The following is a 26,523-nucleotide window of genomic DNA, read 5'->3' as shown; positions in this document are numbered from 1 at the left end:
TGGCATATAGAGATTCCAAACAAAAAGCAAATGTTGATGCAATTTCTTCCTTTTTTTTTTTTTTTTTTTAATAGCTTAGCAGTCAGGGATTACTCTAGAAGGGTCATATTTCTTGAATTATTTGCTGTTCTGTGTGCTAGAAAGCAATCCTAATTATTCAGGGTTCGGGGCAAATGAATTGTGAAGAAAGACTGATCAGACATGGGCTGTGCCTTGGGAAAGGGAGCACGAAGGGAGGTCCCCATAGAGCATTAGAAGACCCTGAAAGGAATGTATTGATGTCAATAAGCAGCTTGAGATAGTGACTAATTTGAAAACAAGAGGTCATTGACTGAAACTAAGGAGGAAACAAGCAGATAAGGAATTTGGGCGGCATTTTTTCACACAATGGGTAGGTTAGAATATGGAAAAGTGAAAAAGCTGGTTATAGAAGTGCTGGGCTATTGGTTGGAGAAACAGCTGGGCAAATGTTTGGAAAAGGAGGTTTATATACAGAGTGAAGAACTACTTATTTGTACCTAATCTCATGCAGCATTCCATAGAAGGATTTGAAGAGAAGTGTTTAATTGACCAGATGGTAGTCTTCCTGCTGTAAAGGGTACAGGGTATATTACCTAACTAAACTTTAAGTATTCCCCAACTTCTGTAGCTGGACCAGTTTTGTCACTTTAAAGGATAAACATGTTAAAGAATGAGTCTAATAGTTACATCTTTTATTCAGGTCACTCCATGTACTGTCTTGTGAAAGCATCGCCACCTACATGCAATGTAAAATTAAAGTAATATAAAATGTAGTTCTGAGAATTTAATAGATTCATGTGGGTGAGCTACTTCTGTGTCCTCTGTAAAAAAAATTAATTTTCCAAAGGGGACTCCAAATTTTTTTTTAGGGCAAAGTGAGACACATTTTCAGAAATGTCATTTTTGCAATCAGCATCTTAGCTTTGTTCATGTTTGATTCAGCATGTGGAGATGAACTGCCTTTCAGGTAACTCATTGACAATTTCTGGAAGAGGTACTAAAAGAAGGAAATTGCCTAGAGCTCTATGGGAGCTGATACTGAGGAACACCTTTAAGCACATCCACAGTTCTTTCAGTCTCAACCCTCTCCACATGTGTCTGTGTGCATGTATAAGTTGAATTTAGATGTGTGCACTGGTATTTTCTAGAGTGACCATAGGTGATTGGGGGATATCTTGCCCCATATGGAATATAAATTATTAACTTCTATTTCTTGCATATAGTAATTTAGGCATATTTCTTTTATTTTTAACATATGGGGAGGCTGGGGGAAATGTAGATGTAAAAGAGAAACTGTTCCTATACAGTATAGAATATGATGTAACATTTTCTTGTGCACTGTGGAAGTGAGGAAGAATTTGGCCTCAAATTAACATATGTTTGTATTCTGTTAAAATGAGTGGTTCCTGCACAATTTGTCTGCATTGACAAAGGATATTATCTTAAAAGCTGACTTGTCAGTAGGGAATTTTTGTTGCTTCAAGAGTGTTGAAATCAGTGCAAGCTTAGAAGCAGTATTTTCCTGTAGCAGTGTTTAAAATACTGGGCTTTCCTAGCTGCTCCATCTTCAGTATCACCTTCCTTTGGATTGTCTACTGACAAGGCCATATCACTTACATTTATACATTTATAACACACAGTTTTCAAGTATTAATATAAAATGTGTAAACAGTAACACATGATGTAATGTGTATTCTCTGTGTGGATGACCATCAGAATAATTTTCTTTGCTTCATTTTTATTAAAGTAATCCCTTCTCCATTTATATGCTTGCTTTGTCCATCGTTTTTCTGCTGTTGTGAGTGTTTTGTTTTGTTATGTTTTTATTGTTTGGTTCATGTTTTTTAACAAAGGTAGTGAAATTTTAGTCTGGATCATTGCTAGGTGTATAGAACTTAGGTATTTTTTCTGAATTACAGACAGTTCACAGAATCAGGTATCTGTTGGGTCCACCCCTAACCACATACGTGCATGAACACAGATTTGTTCATTTCAGAGAGAGAATAAGCTTCTAATGAAAATGCCATCTGAATTAATTTTTTTGTTGTTGTTATCTTTAAAAGTATGTCCCTCATGAAGGTTTTGTTGATGCACTTCTCTTTCCATGAAAAGCATCAAATAATTTTTCTGGCTGATGGCAGAACTCCAGCAGCTACAGCACCAGACATCTGGATAACTACATATGAAAACTGCTTTTATTTTTGTAGTTTGTAGCTGTTATTCTGTTCCCTTTTTTTAACTGCAATATTTAGAGGTATTTTTATTTAATGGGCATTTGGACAATACGAGTTGAAGAAAGAAAATACTCTTGTTTCTTTGCAGCAGAGCACTGTACAAACAGCAGTTGCTCTTACAACACGATTTTCACTTCCATGGCCCTCCCTACACTGTACTGCAACTGGTTTATCTTTTCATTGTGGTTCCACATTGCTTTTTCTTTTGTCATGTTCATCAGCCTGGGGGGTGGTTGAAGAGCAGAAGGTAACAGAGACAAACCAGATCTTAAACAGTGTCTGGTTTGGCCTATTCCAGCATTTGTGAGCCTGAAACTGCAGAGCAGGAGCTCAGCTCTTTTCAGCTCAGGCTGATTTCAGTTAACTTTAGCCATACAAAGCATCTAGCTTTAAGCATCTCACCTAACCTACTTGTCTAGGTCTCCTCAGTCATCAATGAAGAACCATATTCATCTCTAGAGAGTAATTCTCAGGCAAATGAATTGCCCATCAGAGCTTCCCCTCTCCCTCTTAGCTGTTGGGAGAGGAGATGACTAACTCTGATTCCAACTTCAAGGATGGCTGGAGTGGATGAGATGAGGCTGGGCCTCTGAGACTCAGCTAGTTAGTAAATATTACCAGTATGCCATTAAAACTAATGGTCAGTGAAGAAGTGGTGTTACACTCCCCCTAGTTATGACCCTTTCTTCTTTAATCAGATTGAGTTTGCCCCTCATATGGTGTGATTAAATGTTTCACTGCAACATTAAGCACTCAATGGGGCAAACACTTGCCGGAGCAGCTACTCGAGCCATCCTTTAGAAGTTGCCAGTGGGAAGCTGGAGGCATCTAGTGCTTTGAGGGCATGGCAAATCTATAGCATATCTGTGCTATGTCCAGGAAGCATTGGGACCAGCACAGCTGTGACAGCATAATAGTCCCTGGATACCAATACACCTTCCTAGCTCCCCACTTGTGTTTCCATACACTGCCACAGCCAGCAGTATAGAGGGGCCCTTCCTGTGTATTGGGCTCCTGGTAGTTGCTGTTTATCCTTTAGGAGGTTTCTGTCCTTGGATCTCCATTGTCCTTGCCTCCAGTTCACTGTCTGTCTCCTTCTTAAGGCAAAGCTGAATGCAGAAAAGACCAGAAAATGCATTTATCCCAGGAAAGCCTGTTTGTCAGAGTCCTCCCACAGGGAGGGGGGGAAGAAGCTGCTGTGCAGGAGTTTGCTTTGAGTATTTGCATCACTTTTAGGCATGAGTCACGCGGTCATCACCCAAACATGAAAACCACTTGTAGTCTCCCTAAACACAGACACGCTGTGAGGAGACAGCTCACTGTCCTTTCTGACACTGTGTTTTTGCCCTGATTTCCTTCCTCATGAGTATTTTTGCTGCTTCATAACATTACAAGTGATTCTCCCACCCTGCTCCCGGCTGCCTGCGCGTCCTGCGCCGCGCGGGGCTCGGAGGCTGAAAGGCTCCTGATCCTGCAGCCTGCAAAGTCTAATTGGGCCTTTTGCAGCTTCTAGCAACAGCAGCAGAAGGAGCTGTATTAGGTGCTCTTCCTTTGAGATTTTAACAAGCCAGTTTTTAATCTGACCTAACAAGTCCTTTTGACCTTCCAGGCCTAATTCAAAACCTATACAATATAATAAATACAAAAAGATGCATTAAGGAGGTAATATCTGACTAGAATGAAACTGAACACTTAGTGCTGCAAAAAGAAAAGCACTTGACAGGTCATTTCTGTATTCCCCCTTGTACTACATTTTTTTCTGCTGGGATAATGCTTCTTCCCACACAGATCATCATCTCCTGAAGGGGAAATGGTAACAGTGCTAATAATCCCACATTTACAACTGCTTGGCATTATTCCTACATCATATATGCTTTGTGATCACTTTATGATCAAGAGGAGCAGAAAGAGGGCTGAGAAAGGTGCAAAGGCTATTAGGAAAAATAGAAAAAAAAAAAGTATCTGTCTTGGTCCTTACCTCTCTATAGTTTCCAGTGTCTTGTAAACATTAATAGATTTGCCTTCGTAACAATTTATTAGGTAGGAAAAAGATGGTTCATTTTATAAATGATGGTGTGAAACAAAGGCTGAATTTAAGCATTTAACCAAAGTGGTGCTGGACATCAGAGTCTCAGTCTGGAAGAGAATTCAAATGTACCCAAACAAAGCAACCTAATGACCAAGCCATCCTTTAGGACTCACAGTAAAAAATTTGTAGCCATTCTGCAGAATTATAATTGTATCTTTTTGAGGATATATTCCAGCAGACCTGAAAGTTGTTCCCAGCTAAAAAAATTCTTTTTAATTTAATATTTATGAGTGATATATATTTGTGAAACATCACAAAGAAAACTGTTCAGTTTGGGTTATTTAAAAAGAGCCCCCCATACCCCCCCCAGATAACTGCTTTGATGAAGTATTTAGGGATCATTTTATTTTTATAAATACACAGAAAATTCTGAGCATCTAGAATCTAAAATATTCCTTTTAATACAGTCCTTTAATGTAAAATTCTATCAGTCTCACAGAATCTACTCTGCACTTTTCATTAGCAATGAATAAAATAGAGCTTTTGACTTTCCATGCAAGTATGTTCAAACCTATTACTTAAAAAAAAATCTCAAAGCTTGCCTTCGTTAAGCCAAAATTTTCACACATTTATGTAACAAATGCTGATTGTTCTTCTAACTAAAATAAAAAGGAAGGGGAAAAAAAATAAACCTCAGCATGTTTTAAGGTGCACAAGCTCTATAGTGTGCTGAACCTGAAAACCACTTTTTAATTATCAACCTTCATTTTTTCTTCTTAGCTGATATATTAAAATGTGTTACCCCCTCTTGACAAACTTTGTCTTGTTCCTGTACCATCACAACGACAGCAATGCTGCTACAATGTGGAAGGTATTATCCTCCACAGGGTGTTCCTCATGTGTCTTGTGCTTATCAAAATGAGTCCCCTGCCATGTTTAGAGGGAGGAAAAGAGAAAGAAGATTTCATTATTATAGTCATAAAACTAAAATTAGATAATTCATTATGATTTAAACTCTTGTGAACTGGTCACCTTGCAGAGCTTATAGAACCAGAATTTGGGTAGCTCGTGTTTCATTGCTGGAAGAAAAGGGGATTCAACTTTTACCCAAGTTTTTGTGACATGCTGGATGCATGTACACTACTGTCTAAGGGCAAACACTTTAACCCCTTGAGATCTGCTAATCAGGAGCACCAGCTGCTAAGTGCCAGTGAGCATCCTGCACTGGTGCCTGCGGGGAGAGAAAGGGTTGCAGTGGAGATGACCCTAAACTTCAGAAACCACTTCTCTCCTTAGGGGCAAAATATCATTCAGCTTGCATCTTCTCTTGTCTTCTTTTCGTTTATTCAGTTAATGTTCCTAATGTGGGTTGTTGTGCACTCCCTGTGAATGATTCAATCCTTTAGGAAGATGATAGTTAATTACTGAAGTTAAAATCAGGCTTGCACTGGTGTGGAAGTGCTTTCAGAGGTATTTACTCAGCTGGCTCACTGAGCTGCTGAGGACAGGGGGATGGCCTGTGGTATCTGGCTCACAGTTCATTACTGAAAATGGGAGTTCTGTTTAAAATAAAAAAAAAAACCCTACATTGCACATAGCACAGTCATTTTTTACAATACAGCTGGTACAGCATTAGCTCAGTCTAACACAAAGCTAGATTCTTACATTCACTTAAAACAAGCAATAAAATCCATTGTGAAAAAGGAACCTGTCACAAAGACAAACCAAATTTATCCCCTGCAGAGTAAAATCCAGTTAAAAGGCAAAAAGGCAGTTCTCTATTCTTTAAATGCTTCCTCTTTTTGATCCTTGTTTTCTGATACCAGTAGCACTGTGAAGCAGACAGAGATGTACCGATGGGGTGCAAATATAGAAAACGTTGCCTTTTTGACAGATTTTGTGTTGTCTCTTCCAACACTCAGTGCTCTCCAGCCACGTATTTTTAATCCTTCCTCTAGATTATTTGTTGCATGACAATAAATTGATGTCTTCATCTATTGCTGGACTTCATAGTTTAGTACCTTGAGCAAAACACCTTCAGTAATGGGGTATCCTTGGAATCAGAGGGTCAGGTTCTTCCAGCTCAGACTCTAAACCATTGCATCAAATTTGGTTTGTATGTGGGATTTCCAGATAAAAAATATTTTAAATACCTTATCAGTTTGTAAGTATTTTGCAGCCATGTCAGTAAGAGCATGATTTGACCCTAATGGCTTGAGATACAACATCTCTCTCCTAATGTTGTGGAACAAATGCTGCAGCTTTTGTCATCTGAAATGGCTTAAAATAATAAACAAAATGTTATATCATACTGTTGTACTCTCAGATAAGAGAGCCCCAGTGTGTGACAAAGGTGTTGAATTTGTGACAGATTATAACAAAATAATCCCAAGGAGAGCTGAAAGCTCACACTGCAGTTAAACACTGAGGTCCTCTCACCTGAGAAGGCAGGTTGGGTTCAAACCTTCCTTTGTGCCTTGAAAAATCTTCTTTTGTCCATCCCTGTCATTGGAGAACTGGCTACAGACTCTCATTGCACACATGAGCTGAACTTATGTAACAGCAATCTAGCATAAATTTAAATAGAAAGAAAAAAAAAAGCCCTCATTACAAAATGAGATTTGATAGTGGACTAGTAATAGATATTTAAAGTCATTTGTTTTAAGCACAATAAATAAATAGATTCAGAGCATGTAGCAATGGATGTGGGGGAGGAAGAGAGGTTTGCTCGGGTACAGAGAAAACAAATCATGCTGGCTACACCATTGATTTCATCCTTTTTCCTGTGAATTTTCTTTTTCTGAGACATTTTTCTTCAGAAACAACTGCCCATCTTTGCAACACTAAGTTTTGTTCATCAGCCTCTCTAGGCTCTTATGTGGTACCCAACATCGTCGTATCAGAGGCATTAAAGAATGAGGAAAAAAAGGGGGTAGCAAACCAATCTCTGCCTCTGCTTTGCCTTGTTTCTGACCTCCTGGCCTCTGAACAACAAATGTGCTTTGGGCAAAATCATACTTTGCTCTCCTTTTGCTTTTAATTGCCTTTGGCTGAGGACATCAGAAGTGCTTGTGGTGATGTGCTGATGGGCTGGGAAACACTGATCAGTAAAAACTGATGTTTCAGGGAGTTTTACTGACAAAATGCTTCAAAACAAGCTTCCCATTAAACACGCTGGCCCACTAGGACTATTTTTATGTTCCAGTGCAAGCATATGCTTTGGTGTTTTGCTAAATCAGGATTTTGTAATCAGGCATTGTTCATACTATTAGGCATGTCATTCTGTTAATGATGATAAAAAAGCAAGCATCATTTCACTAGTAAATGCCTGCAATCTGCATCACAGAGGAGTTAACTCTTTCACAGGTAAGCTCAGAAGCAAGTCTGATCATTTGAAAGTGTTATAAGGGCTTGTGATGAACCTTTTCCCTTTTTGTCCTGAGGCTCAGGTATTTTCAAATAAAGACAGTCCCTTACTGGAGGGGGCACATACACATTTAAATCCATGGGGAAGCCCATGTGGCACTTGAGCCTGCCAGCTCCATGGGGAGAATCTCTGGGTTCATCCTTCTCAAACATGGCTCTGGACTGTGTGTAACCATATCCATGTCATTGTCTTCAATTTTCCTCACATCTTCATTTCTGAAAGAGAGAATTTGTCTTATGTTGAGCCAAGATGCTACAAGGACATTTTAATTCCTGGTAATCTATTGAAGGCCACAAGTAAGGCTGTAAAGCTTGCACGGTACTTGCAGAGCTCTGGATGGACATCTGTGGTGGAACAAGAAAATCCAAGGTGCACGTATGAGACTAAACAATGAAATGAGCCACCATGTTACATCAGTGAGAGGGTTTACAAAGAGTGAACCTTTACTGATGCTCTTCAGCTGAACTGCCACTGCAAACCTGAAACAGACCTAAGGTATAATTACTGATGTTGTTACAGGATTTACAGCATCTGTGAGTATGTGTTTCTCTGGTCTGCTTTGTGGCAGGGGAGTATTTTAAAATAAAACTTTTTATTTTTTTCAAAGCTCATCCCTGTAGATTTCTGTACAATGCAGGAGGCAGAGGGTGGGGGAACAAAACCCAAACACTGCCCCAACCCATGGTAATCAGCAAAAGTATCTGTCGAATACCTTTTCTAAGTTGCCAGTTATGTTTACTGAATGAATTCATTCCATTTCTGTTACAGCTGAAGGACATATTTTCATCAGTGCAAAGAATGCGTTGCAAATTAATTACTCTTCTAGAGCTTATGTTAGTTTTAAACGTTTTCTCATGTATTTTTATCAAAGGAACCCAAATTAAATCAGGTACTTTTCATGGTTTTTCTGAATTTTGGAAAGATGGTATTGAGTTATGAAACTGAGTTGGGTAGGTGAGGAGGCGCATAATGTTTACATTGACATGAATCTAATTATATTTAGACTTAAGCCTTTAAATTGCAAGAGTTGTAGAAATAGTAGTAAGTATTGATCCATTCCAGTCCTGGGAACTAAGCAAGTAAATGTTCTACCTGTGTACACATGAGACACTGTAGCAGCAGCTGTTTAGAAGCATGGACCCCAGGCTAGGCACCAAGAGCCCTGTGAATAGTTGAGGAGATTTAAATGCCTCCAGAAGGGAGTCCCAAATTGTCACAGGCTAAGCCAGAAGATTCCTAGGTCCAGGTAATGAGAAACAGTTGTCAAAATGCACATTGAAGGAACATAGTAATCTTCAGAGCACACCACTGAGTATCCTTCCAAATGGAGCAAATATCAGAACACAGCTGATCCCTGTCCCTGATAAACCATCTAATAATGACAGTGTATGTACAAGAAGGGAGAGACCTGAGGTCAGCATCTTCCTGAGCTTCAGATGCTGCAGACCCACATCTGCCTTAGGAGAATTCATGGACAACCAGGGCAGCAGGGAATACAGGGAAGACAAGATGGGGCACTTAGACTTTGGCTAGGGGGATCCTTTGCCCATCTGCCTGCTTCTTTGGTACTGTGTGATGTTCCTGCAAGATGCAGATACAAGATTGCCAAATTCTGTAGCTGAACTCATCTCAAAGGATGTCCCAACAGGCTTCTGCTCTTGGAGTTCAAACCAGAGTGACTGAAATTCTGGTTTTCTCTTGGTCCTCTCAAAAAACATGTATCTGGCTAAGCACTTAAGAAAAATGAAAAGGGTGGTCTTGAAACATCCTAGAAGTGAGGAAATTGGGTAGGAAATCAGCATCTCCCCTTTAGTTCTTCAGTCTGTGGATTATTTTAAGAAAGGAGGGAGACATGGGGATTTGCTTTGCCTACAATAGATCATGTTTGAAAAGAAAGTACCTCCAATTTCATGGCAGGAAGGATCCAGTCCCCACAGTCCCCCCCCTGTTTCTGCATCTTGGTGCTGCTGATTCTGTCTCGGCACCCAAAGGATGACCTAAAGAAAAAGCAAAAAAATTGCCCTCTCAAAGAGTGATCATGCTGCAAGATTGTTTTGCAGGTCCTGAACTAGGAAGCTACAGACAGGTGTTCTGGATCTCAGCCACCATTGAAAAAATTCACCTAAGTCTTGTTTTAACAGCATAAATCTTTGTGTGATTCAGGCCTTAATTCAGTGCATACCCTTAGAAGTGACAAAGGTACACTCAGTGGCATTGCCACGACAGACCCTGAAGTTGTACAGAATATATTCTGCTCTAGGTGCACAAGCATTTTTAAGAATTTGGTTTTTCTCTGGCTTTTCTTGAATTAATGTTAATAAAAGCAGCCCCAACCTCTTATTTTTTCTATATGAACACAAAAATTGCAGCTGCCTGCCAAGTCTGCTGAGAGATGGATGTAATAATTTTCAATTGGACTCTTAGCCCAAAGGGAACCCGATAGCAAGAGATTGACAGATGCAGCATGGATTATCTTGTGCTCTGAACTCAGCCCAATTTGTGGTTTGTTGCAGGTGCTAAAGAGATTGATATTGCTGCTACCCTGGAGCACTTGAGGGACCAGAGACCAGGCATGGTCCAGACAAAGGTACTGTCAATAAATCCACTGGGATTTTAAATACATTAAAGGTCTTTCACAGTAGTTGTTTTCATGACAGAAGAGAGAGGCTATGACCTAATTTAACACAGGTCGCTTGCTGATTACTCTGTTTGGCTCCCTACCAACTGAGGTTTATTTATGCTGAAGATTTATCCAGGCTACTTTCTTTGGTGTTTACTGCTCTTTCTTGTAACATCTCCAACATCTATCTTGATTACCATATATGAAGGGCAGTCAAGACAACAATCTATAGCCTACTAAAGAAAATGTGCATTTGAAAGAATGTTCTTGCTTTCATCCTGAAATATGGATTATTTTTAGAGTATCTGTGCTTAACTGTGCATGTAATATTTGTTTAAAAGCTTTAGCTCGTTAAAGAGAATGAAACTGCTACATCTGATATTTTTTGTGAAAAAAATATTTTTTTATTTGAAGGTGATATAGTTTTGTAGGAAATGGAGTAATTTTTAGTATCTTTGAATGAAAAAGCTTGGATTATGCCTAAAGCTATGTCCTTTATGGGTGTAGCATGGTGATGGTATTTGTACCCTTTGGTGAGATGAACATCTTACTCTGTAATTCCTGTCAGTTTACATTTCCACAATGTAAAACTTTTGAAGATAGCTGATGGTGTGATTATAGTGCCTTAAATTAGAAATGAACCTTTCTTTTATTAAATATTTCGGTGATGTATGGAGTGATATTCTGGGGTATTTTCTGCAAGTTACTATCTATGAATACAACAATAAAGAATTTTTTTGTGGTATGGAGACCAAATAAATTTGTATTGTAAAATACCATATGAAAGTTGATAACTAATCTTTATCTGCGAGTAAGACATAAAAATGCACAGATGTTTCTGTGGCTTTGATTGTTCAGACTAGGGGAAAAAAATGCACATAGCACACAGTATCCAGTGTCACATATATTTGCTCTCAGGGAAGATGGAAATCCTGAGCTACTCTGTATAATGCATCCAAAATATATGGCAGCTCTGCAGAAGTATAGAGCTCTGATTTCAGTTTTTCTCACAGGACTGAGAAATTACAGCTTGTTGTCTACAAGAAAAACAAAAACCATAGTTCCAGAGCCAAAGAGTGAGGTTACATGAATGACTTCTCTCAGTTAGCTTAGAAATAGTTACCCAAGTCCTATGAAAATCTTTCTCGAGATGTGTTTTTCCCCTTCAAACATTTATCTGTAAGAGCTCCAGTAAAGAAATGTATCCTGTGTTTTCATCCAAGATGAAAAATTTTCTCAGGATGCTGCTTATCTCTCCTCTTGCTCCTTCTTCCATCATTGTCAGTTTCTCAAAACCACCTAAATCACTTATTCAAGCTAATGTCTTGCAAATTATAAATATCTGGTTACTTGCTAGCAATGCACAATCCCCAGAGAATTTTTCTGATGGATTTAAACAAACCTCTCTTCTCTCCCAGCTGAATACAAATGAGGAATATTAGACTCTTGGAGTAATTTAAAACAATGGATTAAAAGTCAGGTTAGAAATGCCAATTACAGAATATCCCTAGGCAAAATAAACACCAACTTTCTTCAGCAATGTTATTGTGTTTCCAGCAGGCAGCGCTCCACATTTCCAGTAAGCATGTAAAAGATTTGTTTGCAACATTTTGTCATCTGGAAGTGATCTTTAATTCAAAAGCACTGTATATAATAAATGGTAATGAAATTATCATAACGACATTCTGGATTTCTGAGAAGCATAATAGAGGGTTTGTGGGTTTGTTACGGGCTTGTTTTTGCAGGAGAATCGTAAAGTAAAATTGATATGCCACATGTGAGAGGAAAAAATAATGAAGGAAGAAGCATATCCTCTGTGATGGAGAAAATAAATATTTCCTTTTTTTCTCTCTCCTTCTATATCTGTCCTCTTGCACTATTTAGCTAAAATTCTTCGTTGAGTCTTACAAACTACATGTATTGTTTGTTTTCCTGGGAAATCTTATTTGCAGACTTAGTAAAACATAGCTTATTATTTTTTCTAAATATGTTGTCACTTCTGCATCATGAGTGGACTGACACCACAAAATGCCTGTCCAGCTCTGTTTTCTGTGCACAGCTGGTTGTTAAAATTCATCTCCAGGTAATCTTGCATCTGAATATAATATATGTGACAGAGTGTAGTGGTATGAAACAACAAACTGAGCTCCTTTAAAAAATTCCCGAAATTAATTTGATCTAACAGTGGTTGTTCTCATGGAAAGGTGTGTGAGGTGTGTGGAGTCTTTTCTTTGGCAGGTGATGGTACATATCAGTGGAAGCTGCATTATCTGTATTTTGCCTCTGCATCTCATGCAAAATGAAGGAGGGTAAAGAGTTCATCTGCACCATCTCAGAAGTGCCAAGTCCTTGGAAATCTCATGTGTCTGCTCTGCTGTCTCCTTTACTGCAGTTTTTCAGTCAGTTTTGAGCTCTGGCTCTAAAGATTATGCTTTGAATGTCATTTTACCTCACTAATTTAGGGTCACACCCAATGTTAGCTGGTAGACTCCACTGGACTTGTCTCCAAAATCCGTATCTGAATTTCATGAGTTCATGTTGATCAGCACATGGTCCTCTGCTGAGAGAGATGCTTTTCCTCAGGTGGTGCAGCAGTACTCGGTGCTCACCTGAGGGGAACCTCTCCGTGAGCAGTAAAGGCACCTGAAGGTCAGTTGGTCTCCAGCCTGACAGATAGGTGAACACTCCTCAAACCAACAAAATTAAAGGGCAGATTTATAAGTTATTTTCAGCAATTGGATAAATATTAAAAGCATTGTAATCCCTGACCTTAAGAGTTTTTCCTGACTATGCACTCAGATGAAGAGCACATGAGGTAGCTTCATTACTGTGGGCAGCTTCCCTTCTTCTGAACTGATGCCCACATCTTGGAAGAGGCATCTGCACATCTCTGGAACTTGGCTGCAGCCCCATGTCAACCCTGTCAGCTTCAGATCAGCCTCTTCTCTTGTGCTCCCTGTGCTCCGAGGATGGGCAGCCCTGGGATCAGCTGTCACCAACATCCTGGGAGCACCTGGTTGTCCCAGTTCCTGCCAGCCCTGGTGCAAGGCTCTGTCACTGCCCAGGCAGCTGCACACCTCACAGATCTGTATCAATGGGGCTCAGAGGCTTCTGGCTCTTCCTGCCAAGGCTCTTATCCCCAGAGGCAAGAACTTCTTATGCATCAGCCCAAATTTCCTGAAGCTTTTTGAGCCTGTATGAGCACCCAGTTTGGTTCTGGAACAGCATGTGTAGATGAATGCCCTCTCTGCTTCCACTGCCATCTTATGCATTCAGTGTACTCTGGTTAAAATATGAGTGTTACTCCTGGGTGGCCACCAGCATTTCCAGTCTTTTCTTTAATTGCAGAGACCTTGGGGAGGCATAGGCAGGCATATACATCATTTTCTTTTTCCTAATGAGGATGAGTCCTGCTCTTTAGGGTGAATTGATGTCTGATTGAAAACTCTTGGCTGCAGTCCATCAAATGTACTGGGATGCCACTTTGACAGCAAAATGCTTAATGTCAGTGTCTCTGAGAAATTATTCTGAGTTTTGTTCTTCTGCTGCTGCTCAGGAACTGTGCCCATCATTACTTCTCTCTGAGGCATCTCCACATGGGAGATGACTCTGCAGCGGGCTAAGAGAAAGAAGTCTGGCACTGAATTGGAGGAATTAAGTCAGCTGTCTTTCTGAACTATGAGTTGAGTTGCATATCTGGAGTTTGTTCTTTTATCCCTCTTGAAGATTTCCACAGTAAAGTGAAACACTGTGGAAAAATGAGTGCTTTAGTCCAGTAATCACCTTTCAGAGGTTGGCTGTGTTCCTCAGCCATCCACTGCTGCTGGCACACCTGCAGCCATCCTACACAGCCCGGGCAGCACAAATTTTGGGGTCTGAAGGTACCCACCAGAACACCAGTTTCGCAGTTGGAAACACAGATGGGATCATCCCAGCAGTGATCTCAGGATACTTTGCAGGAGCTGTTTCAGAGCTCCATTATCAAATCTGGTTCTTCAACAGCTCTTGGTCCCAGCTGGCTTAAACCACTGCAGTACTTCTAGAAAATCCAGAAGCTTCTTCATGGTCCTTGTCTGTTGTCCTCAATTTGTCTATATTCACAGTTAAGTCCCCACGTTCCTGTTTCATCAGTAAAAATGCAAACACCAAATAACCTTGTCAGATATTCCAGGAAGCTAAATTTCTGAGAAAAATATAACACCTGCTAACCTTGAGGAAGGAAAGCTCCTTTGTCCTTCTGTAGGACTAGACAGTTCAGGAGTGTGTTAGGGTTGCACGTAGATAGGGTGACTATTCATTCCTCTGTCCTTTACACTTTTGCTAACTCAGCACAGAAACCCATTAGTAATCTTGAGTTTAGGTTTACAGTAAATTAATATCAGAGAAATGCCTTCCCAGTATTTCCTAAATAGGAGTGATCTAGACACCATTAGGGAATTTGTGGGTGCAGAAAGGCAACTAAAAGGGGAAGCTGAAACAGAAAATTAACAGGGAAACCAAAAACAAGATACTATTTTACATAATAGCTGTAAGGTGCAGTGATATTTGTTCTAGCTAATTTCAACTAGAAACAGTCCTGAGAAAAGCCAAGGCCTCTGTATTGCAGCATCTCACTAATTTCCTATCTCATTATGGTAACAAGTTTCCATCTCCATGTCAGAAGGAAATGGCTGGTGATCTACTACTCCCAAACCCTTCTGACCACGCAATTGCAATACATCATTGTGTCCCAATAGCTTCGTTTCTGCAAACAGCATTTTTCTCCATTAAAATGACTCTTGCTTCAAGATGCTGTCAAACATGTTAGATGGCATCAATAATCCCAGAACATTTTGTTCCTTTCCATCGCAGTGTATAGTTCATCCTGCATATTCATATTTTTAACAATGTCTTGAGGACAGTCGGCTGCAGAATAGTTGCAGCAGGCTCTTGGAGAGGGTTTTGGATTATTATTCAGAGCGTGTGTTTGTTCTCTCTGCAGGAGCAGTTCGAGTTTGCTTTGACAGCAGTTGCAGAGGAAGTGAATGCAATACTCAAGGCACTTCCCCAGTGAGCAGCTCAGCCTCTCGGAGGTTCCCGCAGGATCCGTCCCTCATCTTCCTCATCCTCAGTCCCTGTGAATGTTCTTGGAAACCGTGACCTGACTTAAGTGTGTATCTTCTGTTGTAACCACGTAGTGATAGGGTCCTTAGAAACTCCTTTAGCTGGTTAAAGTTCAACAGTTAAAATGTGCGTTCTGTTTTTTTGGGTTTTTAAACAGGTTTTTAAAAGTACATCGAAGCCTCAGATTAAGTGACAGAACAATCCATCTAATGCCTTTCACATCCTCGAAGCCCTGTCACACTTTGAAAGCACACATTCATGTTCTTAATAGCAAATATACAGTATTGTGGGTAATTAGTGCAGTCAATATAGTCGCAGAAAACAGTGTTCTGTTATATTTTGTAACTTCTCAAAAGCTGAATAAGTGTGGAGGGCCTGAAGAGGATGGTGATTGCTCCTATACAATGCCAAGCAAGAGCATGAAACAGTGCTGAGGGTGTGAGTAAACAGAGATCCAGATTCTGGCAAAGAGATTGTGCACCTTCTCATGCTGAGCTTTGGCAGGCAACTGTTTTCTTAACTGTTGTTTACTTTTCAGCTTTGTGCCATGAATGGAAGAAAATCTGAGCTATAAGTAAATAGGCCTGCACAGTTGTTGCAACTAGGGAGAACAAGTTGGTCACCTTAATGGGAAGCTGGGGAAAAATGAGCACAGCAATTCTGACTATGTACCTACCACTGACAGCACTGAAAAGGAGAGTATGGACTCACCTCAGGTGATGGGCAAAGGCTCTGTCAGCAGTCAGGTAAATATCCAGAGCTGTAATGGTAGCAGATGGTTGATTTTTGGGATTACTGAGGAAGGAAATGGGACTCTCCTCTTTATATTTTTGTGTTTCCCTCTGTAAAACTGTGTTCTACCATCATTTTTAGCCAGGAAAATATATTTCTGTAAAAGTCTGGTTGAAGGAGAAATCTCCAGTCAGCATTTTACAATACTCATTGAGTTTGTCTGATCCAGACACTCATTGCACCTTTCTGAAGAGGCTCTGCTTGCTCCTTGTTTCAAATGATGACTATTTTACCTAAACATTAAGGGATAAAGAAGCACACGGGTTGAATTTCGGAGGTTCTTGTGTTCTCAAAATCCTAACACCTGCTGTTGAAAAATATGTCTGTAAATGGTTTGGTTAGGCCATCTTGCCTATGTGAATTTGCAGGTCTGGTTGTGCTGCTCTTCTGAAGGAATTTAAATCATTAATAGAAAGTACTCTGTACTTTCTATTAGAAATACATCTATAGATGTATTTGAATGAAGGGCCTGAGAGTAAAATTGTTAAAGGTATCTTCGTGATCTAGGCTCTTAATTTCATTTTCAAAAGTGAATGTTTAGATGCTTTTTCATATGTGATCCTACATTTCCATGATTTAAGAATTTTGGGGTGCTTTTTTCCAAAATCTTAACAATGTTGTATGCTTGAAAACATATTAGGCTCATCATATGACTTCAGGACTGAAGAATGTATCATTTAATCTAATTTGGGAAGGGGAAGCTTTTATAAACTTCTAATCACTGAAATGTTAAAGGTACAATATTGCATAGTTTTGCTGGCACAGGGGTAACAGGCATCTGTTGAAATCAACCATGTTGCAGTTTTGTGTTGTAGGTGTGAATATTGGTGATTTCTTCTTTCTAGCAATTAAAGAGTTATTAAAAAAAAAAAAAAGGCAGAAGGCTTGTTACTTTTTGCCATACATTTTTGTATGCTTTACTTGGTATGTGCTGTTGCTTAATTTGTGCATCCCATTACTGTGGCAGTACAGAGCAGTTACTGCAGATGCCATCATCCTCTTAAGTACACATACTGTACATTAAGCCACATGTTTATTTTATGGCCTAAGCATTTTAGAGCTTTCCTAGCAATAACTAAAAAAACTAATGGAGTATGAATGGGAAAATTGCCTTTTTCATTTGATAATTTAGGTTTAACAGGATTCTTTTATTACTTTAGCTAACACAAAATTGCAGATGAGATCGGTTTAAGCAGTATCAGCAAGTGTTTGAATTAGATTTACTGTGAGCCATGTACTGCAGCTTTCTGAAAATACAGGTAGTTATATCCAAGCAAACTGTCCGAAATATCAAAATTAGAACATCCTAAGCCAAGCCCCCTGATTAGTGGGTAGAATTATTTCCCAGTGCAAGATGCTGTGCCATTACCTACTGCCAATGGGATAATGGGTTTTTAGCATAGATTTCTGCCCTGGGATTCATTAGCGTTCACCTTCTGACTGTCCCTGTACATACCACAAGCATGGCTGACAAGCCTTTCATTTGCACTTCAGGAATATTTTTTAATTGTTCTTTTGCAAATATTTGCATTTCTTAATAGCAATTTCAGGGTGATCCCTATTAATTCACAAGCAGCTGAGTGTAGGGCTTAAATATTGGTCTTCATGTTTCAGAGTTTATTTAGCGTAGATTAGAGGACATTTATCTTCCCCAAAGCTAATGGGGCAGGGATGTATTGTTTTATTCATATTTGTAGACCAGTTTACACAACAGAAAGATGCAGTCTTACTCAGAGGGTTAAAGCATCTCCTGCTGAATGTCATTGACAACCCTGTTATTTCAGTTGTGGTTTGTACAGTTCCTCCACAAAGAGGTGCCAGGCTTATTCTGTTGACCACAAAATATCACACAGAGTATTTCATCTGTAAGGGGAAGCATAATGTTCAAGCCTCTCAATAAATGCCATGCTTCTGGGGGTGAAAATCTGCTGCAAGGTCCATTATAGTGAAATGCAGCTTTCAGTTGCACCAGGGTGATCTGGTGGAGTTTGACAGTTCCTTTCCCAGGGAGGTGCCAAAGCCATGGATGAAGCCACAGAGATTTCTCGTGCAGGGCAGGTATTTCTTTACCCTTTTCACTGCAGTTAAATTAATCCCTGTGATTTGGCAAAGGCTGCTGCTCAAGCCACCTCAGCCACTTGCACTGGGCATGGGACCTGCCCCATGTTCACTGTCTGGTTGAGCTGAGCTTCTCCCTGTAAGCCAGGATCGGTTGAGGGGCCAGAGTCAAGTAAGACCCACAGTCCTTCCCTCTTCAATATTCTGCTTGATCTTTAAAAACAGATTGTGACTGAAGCTTCAGCTGGTGCCTGATGTGCACCCATAAACAGCACATGTGCAGTATCTTGAAGAACATCTTTGTGTTATTGATAAAGACAAATTGAAGGCACAGGTGTTGCTTCTATGGTTGAATCTTTAAATTGCATTTAAGGGAGAGAGCTGCAGGAGGGCAATTTAACCTCAGTTCTCACAGTTCCCTTCCTCACTGGCCAAAGCCTGTGGCTGAGGGGCAAACCCCTGTTTTCCCACAGGCACAGCAGGGAGCACAGCTCCTGGTCCTGAGCAAGGCAGCAGTGACCAGATCAGACCCCACACTTATGTGGTCCCAGTGGGTGCAGACATGAGGCATGGAAAGGTGGTTTTCACCAGCATTATTGGTTCATAAAAGTAACAGCAGTAACATCCTTCCCATGACATGGGCCAGGATTTGGAGGGATGGATGGGCAGGAGAGCACTGTTCCCCAAAGCCCAGATCCCTGAGAATCAGCTCTTGTCACCAGGAACACAGTGTGGGGTTTGCTGTTGCCTTCACATCCTTCAGGTATGATCTCTCTTGGCTATCATCTGTGGGACCTGGTGCAGCCCAAGTAGCATCCCTGGAAATTGTCAGGGCCAAAGAAAGAATCTCAGCAGAAAATCCCATATCTAAAGATCAACTCAGTAGCAAAATAAGCAAGTTTATTTTTATAGGCACTATTAAACATTTAAAACATTTTAAAATATTTTTTAAATCTACACCAATGATTAAACCTTGTTCCTGTCTGGTATGCATGCAGAACCAATCCCCATCCATCCCTAGGGGAATGACAGCTATAGTACCTGTAAGGAGTTCATGCTTTATTAGTCAAGTGGAACATTAATAAAATCCAGCCCACTTCATAATTCCCAGAATAGTCATTAATTAAAAAAACTGTTTATTGGAATAGAAAACAAGTATTTGATTAGCTTTGTTACAGAACAATAGCTCTCTTAATTTTTATTCTGCATATTTTCCTCTTTGTTTAGAAAATTCTGTTAAGAAGCAGTTGAGATAATTCGCTTTTTAAAACTGTACAGTTTCTATTGTTTGCTTTTTAAATGAGAGTGCACTTTGTAGATTTGATTATTATATTTTTCTGTTAAAATTACATTGGGCATTACCAAAGCATCCCTAACCACAGTGAAAAGAAAGCTATCCTGTTGGTTTATTTTAAAAGACAAAAAAATTAAAACAACATTGCAGAGCTGTGGCATACTCAGTCCAGTTAGAGCATGACTCTTTATTACTCTTCATTTACCACATTAGAAATAAAATGAAGTTACACCAGCAAGATTTCATTTGAAGCTGCTCTTGCATGCTCTTCGTACTGTATTTGATGGCATAATGTTGTTTTCTGTACAATCTTTTCTTTCTTGTCATTCTATTATATTCTTTATATGTATATAGTTTAAAAGAAAAAAAAAAAGATTATACAAAGTATTTTGTTCTACCTCTGTAAAAATCATATTTGTGAATAAAGTCACATTGTCTGTGGAGTACAGTATTGTGAATACAGCATTACCAGATGGTGCTTTCTTTTCTTTGAGGGGAGGGAGTGGTACCTCCATCCATTACTGGAGAGATGGATTTTGAGTATCTGAGGTGGGCACACAGGGCTGAAAAAGAAGGGCACAAATGTCTTCCTGATGGCTTGGAGGTCCCCATTTAATCTTCTGTGAACAGAAGATACTGCAGCCACTCCTGGTTTGAGTGTGTGACCTGTCAAACTGCAGATGCCAAAATTTTGATAGCATGATAAAATGGATAAGTCATCTGGTTCCAACCTCCCTGCCATGGGCAGGGACACCTTCTACTAGACCATGTTGCTTAAGGCCCCATCCAGCCTGGCCTTGAACACTGCCAGGGAGGGGGCATCCACCCTTGGGCAACTTGTTCCAGTGTCTCACCATCCTCATTGTGAAGAATTTCTTCTTAGTATCTAATCTAAATCTCTCCCAAGTTTTAGGTCATTACCCCTTGTCCTCTCACTACACATCCATGCAAAAAGTCCTAACTCAACTTTCTTATTTATATGCTCCTTCAAGTATTGGAAAACCACGGTAAGGTCACCTCAGAGCCTTCTCTTCTCCAGGCTGAACAACCCCAACTTCCTCAGCTTCTCTTCATAGGGGAGGTGCTCAAACGCTCTCGTCATTTTTGTGACTCTCCTCTTTTGATGGAGGCAGACTCCTGTATTCAGACTAGAAAATAATACAGGTGGAAAAAAAGTAACTAAATTGTACCAACTCTCATTGTACAACAAGTAAGTCAAATAAATTAGGCCTATATTGTGTGTCACAAAGTGTGCCAGTTAACAAACAGACAAATGATGACCTCTTTCAGTAAAATTAAAGGCAGGGAAGCCTGGTGGATCAGAGTCTTACATAATGTGTGGTATGGGGCTGCCCAAGGATTTATAGTTTTTATAAGAGCAGCAGGATTCACAGAAGGATTTGAACTGGTAATGGAAAATACTATTAGATTAAATGAGGCTAATAGGAATAAAAGTCTAAGGTTGCTAAGTAAGATCAGAGTAAAATTACCAGTCTTTTCCACAAAGTTTAGAAAGTAATTTTCCCATAAGCAGTGTCTATTACACGAAGTTTTGTGTCTTTCCCTGAAATATCTATTGTTAGCTGTTAATCAGAGGCAGTATCTAGGATCAGACAGCCCTGGTATGGCAGTTCTCATGGTCTTGTGTTGATTTCACTTGTGTTTTGAAGAAGACAAAATAGTTTGCCATTTACCTGGAAGTAACCAGAAAAATGTAAATAGTAGAAAACATCCTCATCGAATTCACTCCCTACCTATGAGAAGAATCATATTTTATATTCTTTAACCTTGTTTATATATTGCATATTTTAATACCTCTGCTTTTCTCAGTCCAATAAGGTGACTTTCATCTTGGAAACAAAATATATGCACCATTAGAGCTATTTTTCTGGTGGTGTAATTTAAGAGGTCTTTCATCTCCAAGATAGGTTTCTGAAGCCTCTGCTAACATCAGATGGACAAAAAGAGGAACACACTTAAGTGGGTAACTACTGGAGCATTATGGATTTTCCAGGCAACCAGCAAAGCCATCGGGTGTGTGTACATTGGGCTCACGCAGCCAGCGCTGTCTTTTCCCTCTCTGGTGTTCTCTGTAAGCAGCTGCAGAGTGTCCCAGCTGCTGCCAAGGGGCATTATTTGTTGCTGCTGCTCTTGGTTTTATGGCTCTGGCCATTCAGTACAGCAGACTGGGTATCAGCTTCCAGTAGGGCTCAGGGAAGAGCAGTGTTTGAGTATCCATGTCCTGGTTTCAGCCGTGATAGAGCTATTTTTTCCTCTTAGTACCTAGAACAATGCTGTGGTTTGGGTTCAGTATGGGATTTGATATGAGATGAACGTTGATAATATACTAAAGTTTTTAGTTGTTGCTAAGAAATCAGGGACTTTTCAACTTAGTGTGCCTTGTTTGTGTGCAGGTGCACAAGAAACTGGGGGGGAGCACAGCCAGGGCAATGGACCCAAAGTGAGCAATGTAATATTCCCCATCATGCAAAGTCATGCTCAGTGAATAGATGAGGGTTGCTCCAGGAAGCTCTCACTCTTCTCTAGGATTGCAGTTTTGGAATTTCCTGTTCTCCAGGATCACTAGTCGGGAATAGTTTGGGCATTTGTCAGTGGGCTCATGAGCATCACATTTGTGTATTCTGTTATTACTATTATTATCATTATTATTACCATAATTGTTTTAATTTTATTTTAATGCCATCATTACATTGTTTATATCTCAGCCTGTGAGTCTCATTATCTTTACCTGTCTGATTCTCTCCCCCAGCCCCTGGGACTGGGGATGGTGTCTGGTGTTTGGCTGACACCCTGGTGAAAGCCATGGCAACCATCTAGAAATATGGGGAGTATGAAACCCAGCAGCAGCAGCACACAGGAGCTGTGACACTGCCCTGCTCCTGATGCCAGGAGCCTGATGTCAGGAGCTCCTGATGTCACCACAGCTGGAGCACCCATCCCCAGCACACCTCTGGTTGGGCATCCCATGCTGTGATAGCCTCCTCTGAGCCCCAGCTGGTCACAGGTTTGGGGAAGCAAGAGGACACAGAGCTCTGTAAAATGGGGCAAAGGAAGAAAGAGCTGCCCATCTGCTGCCCTGCTTGATGACAGCATAAAAAGGAGAGATTTGCTCCAAGCTGAACTACTGCAGTCCCTCATACAGCGTAAAAACCAGGAACTTTTCAAGTTGTCCAAAGTTCCTTGGGGTTTTATTTTTAGGACTTGTAAAACTTCAGTGCTGACAGGACTGGTATTTCTGTTTAGCATGCTGAACAAGTACAAAGAACTACTCACCCACAGGGAGGGCTAATGGGGAGGCTGTGTTTATTCTTGGTTTAGTGATAGGACCAGCACATTGTGTGCTTGAAATGACTGAACACTTGACTGAATACTCCTGCAGTGGAGTTAAGCAAAAAATTTATTTCTCCACCTTGGAAGTTTACAAGTTCCCCCCCTTCCCCCATGTAGGTAAATCAGCAATACAGCAAAAAGACTCTACATGGATGACCATCCTGGGAGACACAGACTTTAAGTAGGTTTTGAGCCATGCAGCTGACATAGCTGCCCTACACCAGACTTTTCCCTGCAAGAGCCTTGTCCAGAGTTCTCAAATATAGAGGAATGTGTTACTTTCCAGCAGAAGTTAAAGGTGGGACTCAGCCAGCCTTTGAGTAGCTTTTGCATGGACCTCTACAGAAGAGTGACAGCATCATTCCTTTGTAGTTAATAACAGAAAATAGGGATTTTTTAGGGCATGATTTATCTCAGCTACTTTGAATGTCTACCAGTCCTGTCTACCATGTTCAGCATAAGGTGAACCTTCCTATTCCCTCAGTACCCTAAAATAGGAAGTTCCAAAGTTTAACTACACATTAGGTAGAAAAGCATTTCCTTTTGCTGCTGTAAACCTACTACCCATCACTGCATCAGATGATCTGTGAGAAAAAGGGAAGTAATTTTTTCTTTTGTAAACCGTGGATTTGTAGATATCGTTATCCTACTCCACCTCAGTTTTCCTGTTCCCCACTGCAGATCTATTTCTCCACTTACAGAAGTTGTCTCATGCCTTTGATCACCTTTACCCTTGTCCATTTCTGTTTCTACCAGGCTTTCTCTCAGGTGCACAAGGCTCCAGCTGTGGTGCTCTGCCACTTAGTGATGGTTCCCTCTTTTTCAATTTTTTTTTTGGGTGGGGTTGTTTTTTTTTAGTTTGTTTATTTTGTTCTTAATTTCTAACGTGCTGTTGCCCAACTCCACTGCTGAGCACTGAGCTGGTGCTTGCAGGCCACCCTCATTCACAGCAGTATAAATCTTTTCTTCAGGGCAGCAGCTCAGCCAGAATTCAACATTAGGTCTTTGTTGTTAGAGATGTATTTCATGATGTACATTACTTTATGTTTATCATTAGTGATTTCATCTGCTGTCTTCACACGGACACACAGATATCTCCATGACACTTCATAGTTACTTTTTTAAAAAAAAACAAAGACATAGTATGTGTTGTTCATAATCTGCCACCTCACTATCACCTCCTGCTTTTTCACATTGTTTATCCTGGGTACTCGCCAGCACTGCAAAAACTCTCACTTTCTTCTCAACCTGTTTCTTATCTTTTAACCACTCATTAATCCACAAAAGACATGTGGCTTAAGAATATGGTTTAGCACCAGACTCAGTAGAGTTAGGTAAATGGTTGCACTCAATCTTAAACTTCTTTTTCAACCAGACCAATTCTGTGAAAAGAACTTCCCCCTATTCCCATAGCAGCTCAGGTTCTGTATGTCGTATTTCATACGACAGCCTTTGCCAAATGCTTCTAGGAAAATCCAGTGTACAGTAGCAGGGAAATCATCCACATCAACACATTCCCTGATTCCTTCAAAACCTCTTTTGAGACAAAAGCTATGTTGCTTCTCCCTCCCTTTTACAGTATGAGTTATGTAGGATGTTGAGATGAGGTGGTGGACGCAGCTTGCAGAATAAGACACCTGCTATAATAGCTTTGGTGTCCTTTTGGACTCAGGGGAGCACTACTGAATGGACTTCAAATGGAACTCTGCAGATCAGCTAGAGCAACCCCTCACTCAGAGCAGCACCTGGAGCACATTGTTCGGGGTCAATTCCAGACAAAGTTTGAGTATGCCCAAAGATGCAGATTACTCGGGGTCCTCTTTGTGAAAAATATCTTTTCAAGACCTGACTAAAATTTCCCTGGATGCAGATTGATCTCTAATCAGCTTCCCAGAAGGAGACATCTACACTTGGACAGCCAAATCCCTCCCCTAGGCTCCACCAACAAGGCTATAACTTACTGTGGTGGAAACTCAAGGCATGTAACACACACGGGTGTATTTATTTATCTTTAAATGTCTTAACCCGTGAGTTGAATCCCACCTTCTGGGCATGATTCAGTGTTTGGCTGTAAGTATTTGATATTACTGCAGATGCTGTGGCTGGAGGCTGCTGAGCCCCCAGCACTGATGCCAAATGGCTGAGAGTCTGAAGTCTCATAGTTTGTTGGCCATTCCTGTGCTGGATGCTGCTTCAAATGGTGCAGATGCCCCCATTCAGGGAAATGAATCCCACATCAGGTGTCTACCAGCTGGATCCTGTAGCTCCTACCAATTTTCAGGGTAGGGGAGGGAATTTCACAGGGCAATATTTTCTGAGATATAAGCCACCACCTCCAGACTGGCAGCACTTTCTGAAAACCCTCATGATGCCTGTTTGAACATCCATCAGTACTGGATTCATTCAAGGTAGGGCTATGATTTCAGCAGCAGACACCATTGCTTCAGCATATGCCAAGCTCGGGCATGAGGTGCTGGGATGACTGCAGCAGGGCACAGCTGGAGAGTGGCCTCTGCGTGGCTTTCATGGCTTTGTGTACCTCACAACAGGTGATAACATTGTGTGGGAGCATAAATACTGTTGCTTTCCAGCCCAAGAGGGTAAAAAAAGGGATAAGTGGCCAAAAAAAAAAAAAAAAAAAAAAAAAGGTATTTAAACTTTTGAATTTGTGTAAAAAAAACTAGTGAACAGCAGTACTCTAGCAGCACTTGTTTCTAAATGTGGCATCCATTTCCTTCATGCAGGAAATCTGCTCCATTTTCCAGCAGATTTTATTTGTGTTGTCCAAGTTAGAAATGTTTTTTCCTGCATACAGATATTATGCTAGGGACTGAGCATGAGCAAGACCAGCTCTACGTGGTGTTACTGATGCTACACCTAAGCTGTTGGACATGAGCCAAAATGAGCCCATAGCTTTGTGATCCTAACAAAAGTATTGCTGGGGCTGAAAGGAAACCAGTGCTCCTGTGTGTGGCTGAAGGGGAAAAACAAGCCACCACTTTTCCCAGAATTACCTTTTGATTACTTATAGGTCTGTTTCCATGAGCAGGAAGAAACATCTCTTTTTGAAAAGAGATTAATTTAACATCTGATGTGTCCAACAATACAAGATTTAAGGACCTGGGTAAGTGACCTTCCTCAACAAGACATTCCTTGCAGAACAGGTATTTAACATTGTCTTCATATGTTCTAATGTTCATTATAAGTAGAGCCTGTGGTTTTATTTTATTTTTTTTAAATTAGGTATTATCAAGTATGCTGGTTTTGGCTAGGGCTGAGTTAATTTTCTTCATTGTAGCTAGCATGGGGCTATATTTTTGATTCGTGCTGAAAACAGTGTTGATAACACAGAGATGGTTTAGCTGCTTCTGGGAAGTGCTCCCAGCATCAAGGCCATTTCATCTTCTCACCCCACCAGTAAGTAAATTGGAGATGCACAAGAAGATGGGAAGGGACTCAGCTGGGACAGCTGACCCCAGCTGACCAGAAGGACATCCCATGTCATGTGGCATCGTATTTAGCAATAAAACTAGAGGGGAGGCTGGCAGGGACACTGCTGCTTGGGGACTGGATGGACAATATGGACACATACTG

At 40.5% G+C, this 26,523-nt stretch overlaps 1 protein-coding gene across 1 annotated transcript in view; it reads left to right on the top strand.

The window, feature by feature from the left end:
• PTPRN2 (protein tyrosine phosphatase receptor type N2) overlaps positions 1–20,043 on the top strand; it is a 622,824-nt gene extending 602,781 nt beyond the window's left edge. Inside the window, exons 22-23 of the mRNA XM_071734753.1 lie at positions 10,225–10,298; positions 15,313–20,043. Of these exons, the coding sequence (XP_071590854.1) occupies positions 10,225–10,298; positions 15,313–15,384 (146 nt within the window). The 3' untranslated portion in view covers positions 15,385–20,043. The remainder of the gene's footprint in view (positions 1–10,224; positions 10,299–15,312) is intronic.
• Positions 20,044–26,523: the final 6,480 nt, after the last annotated feature.

Source organism: Heliangelus exortis, chromosome 2, assembly GCF_036169615.1.
Source record: "Heliangelus exortis chromosome 2, bHelExo1.hap1, whole genome shotgun sequence".
Classification (NCBI taxonomy): domain Eukaryota; kingdom Metazoa; phylum Chordata; class Aves; order Apodiformes; family Trochilidae; genus Heliangelus; species Heliangelus exortis.
Note: the sequence above shows the minus strand (reverse complement) of the source record. Positions and strands in the feature narration are given on the sequence as shown.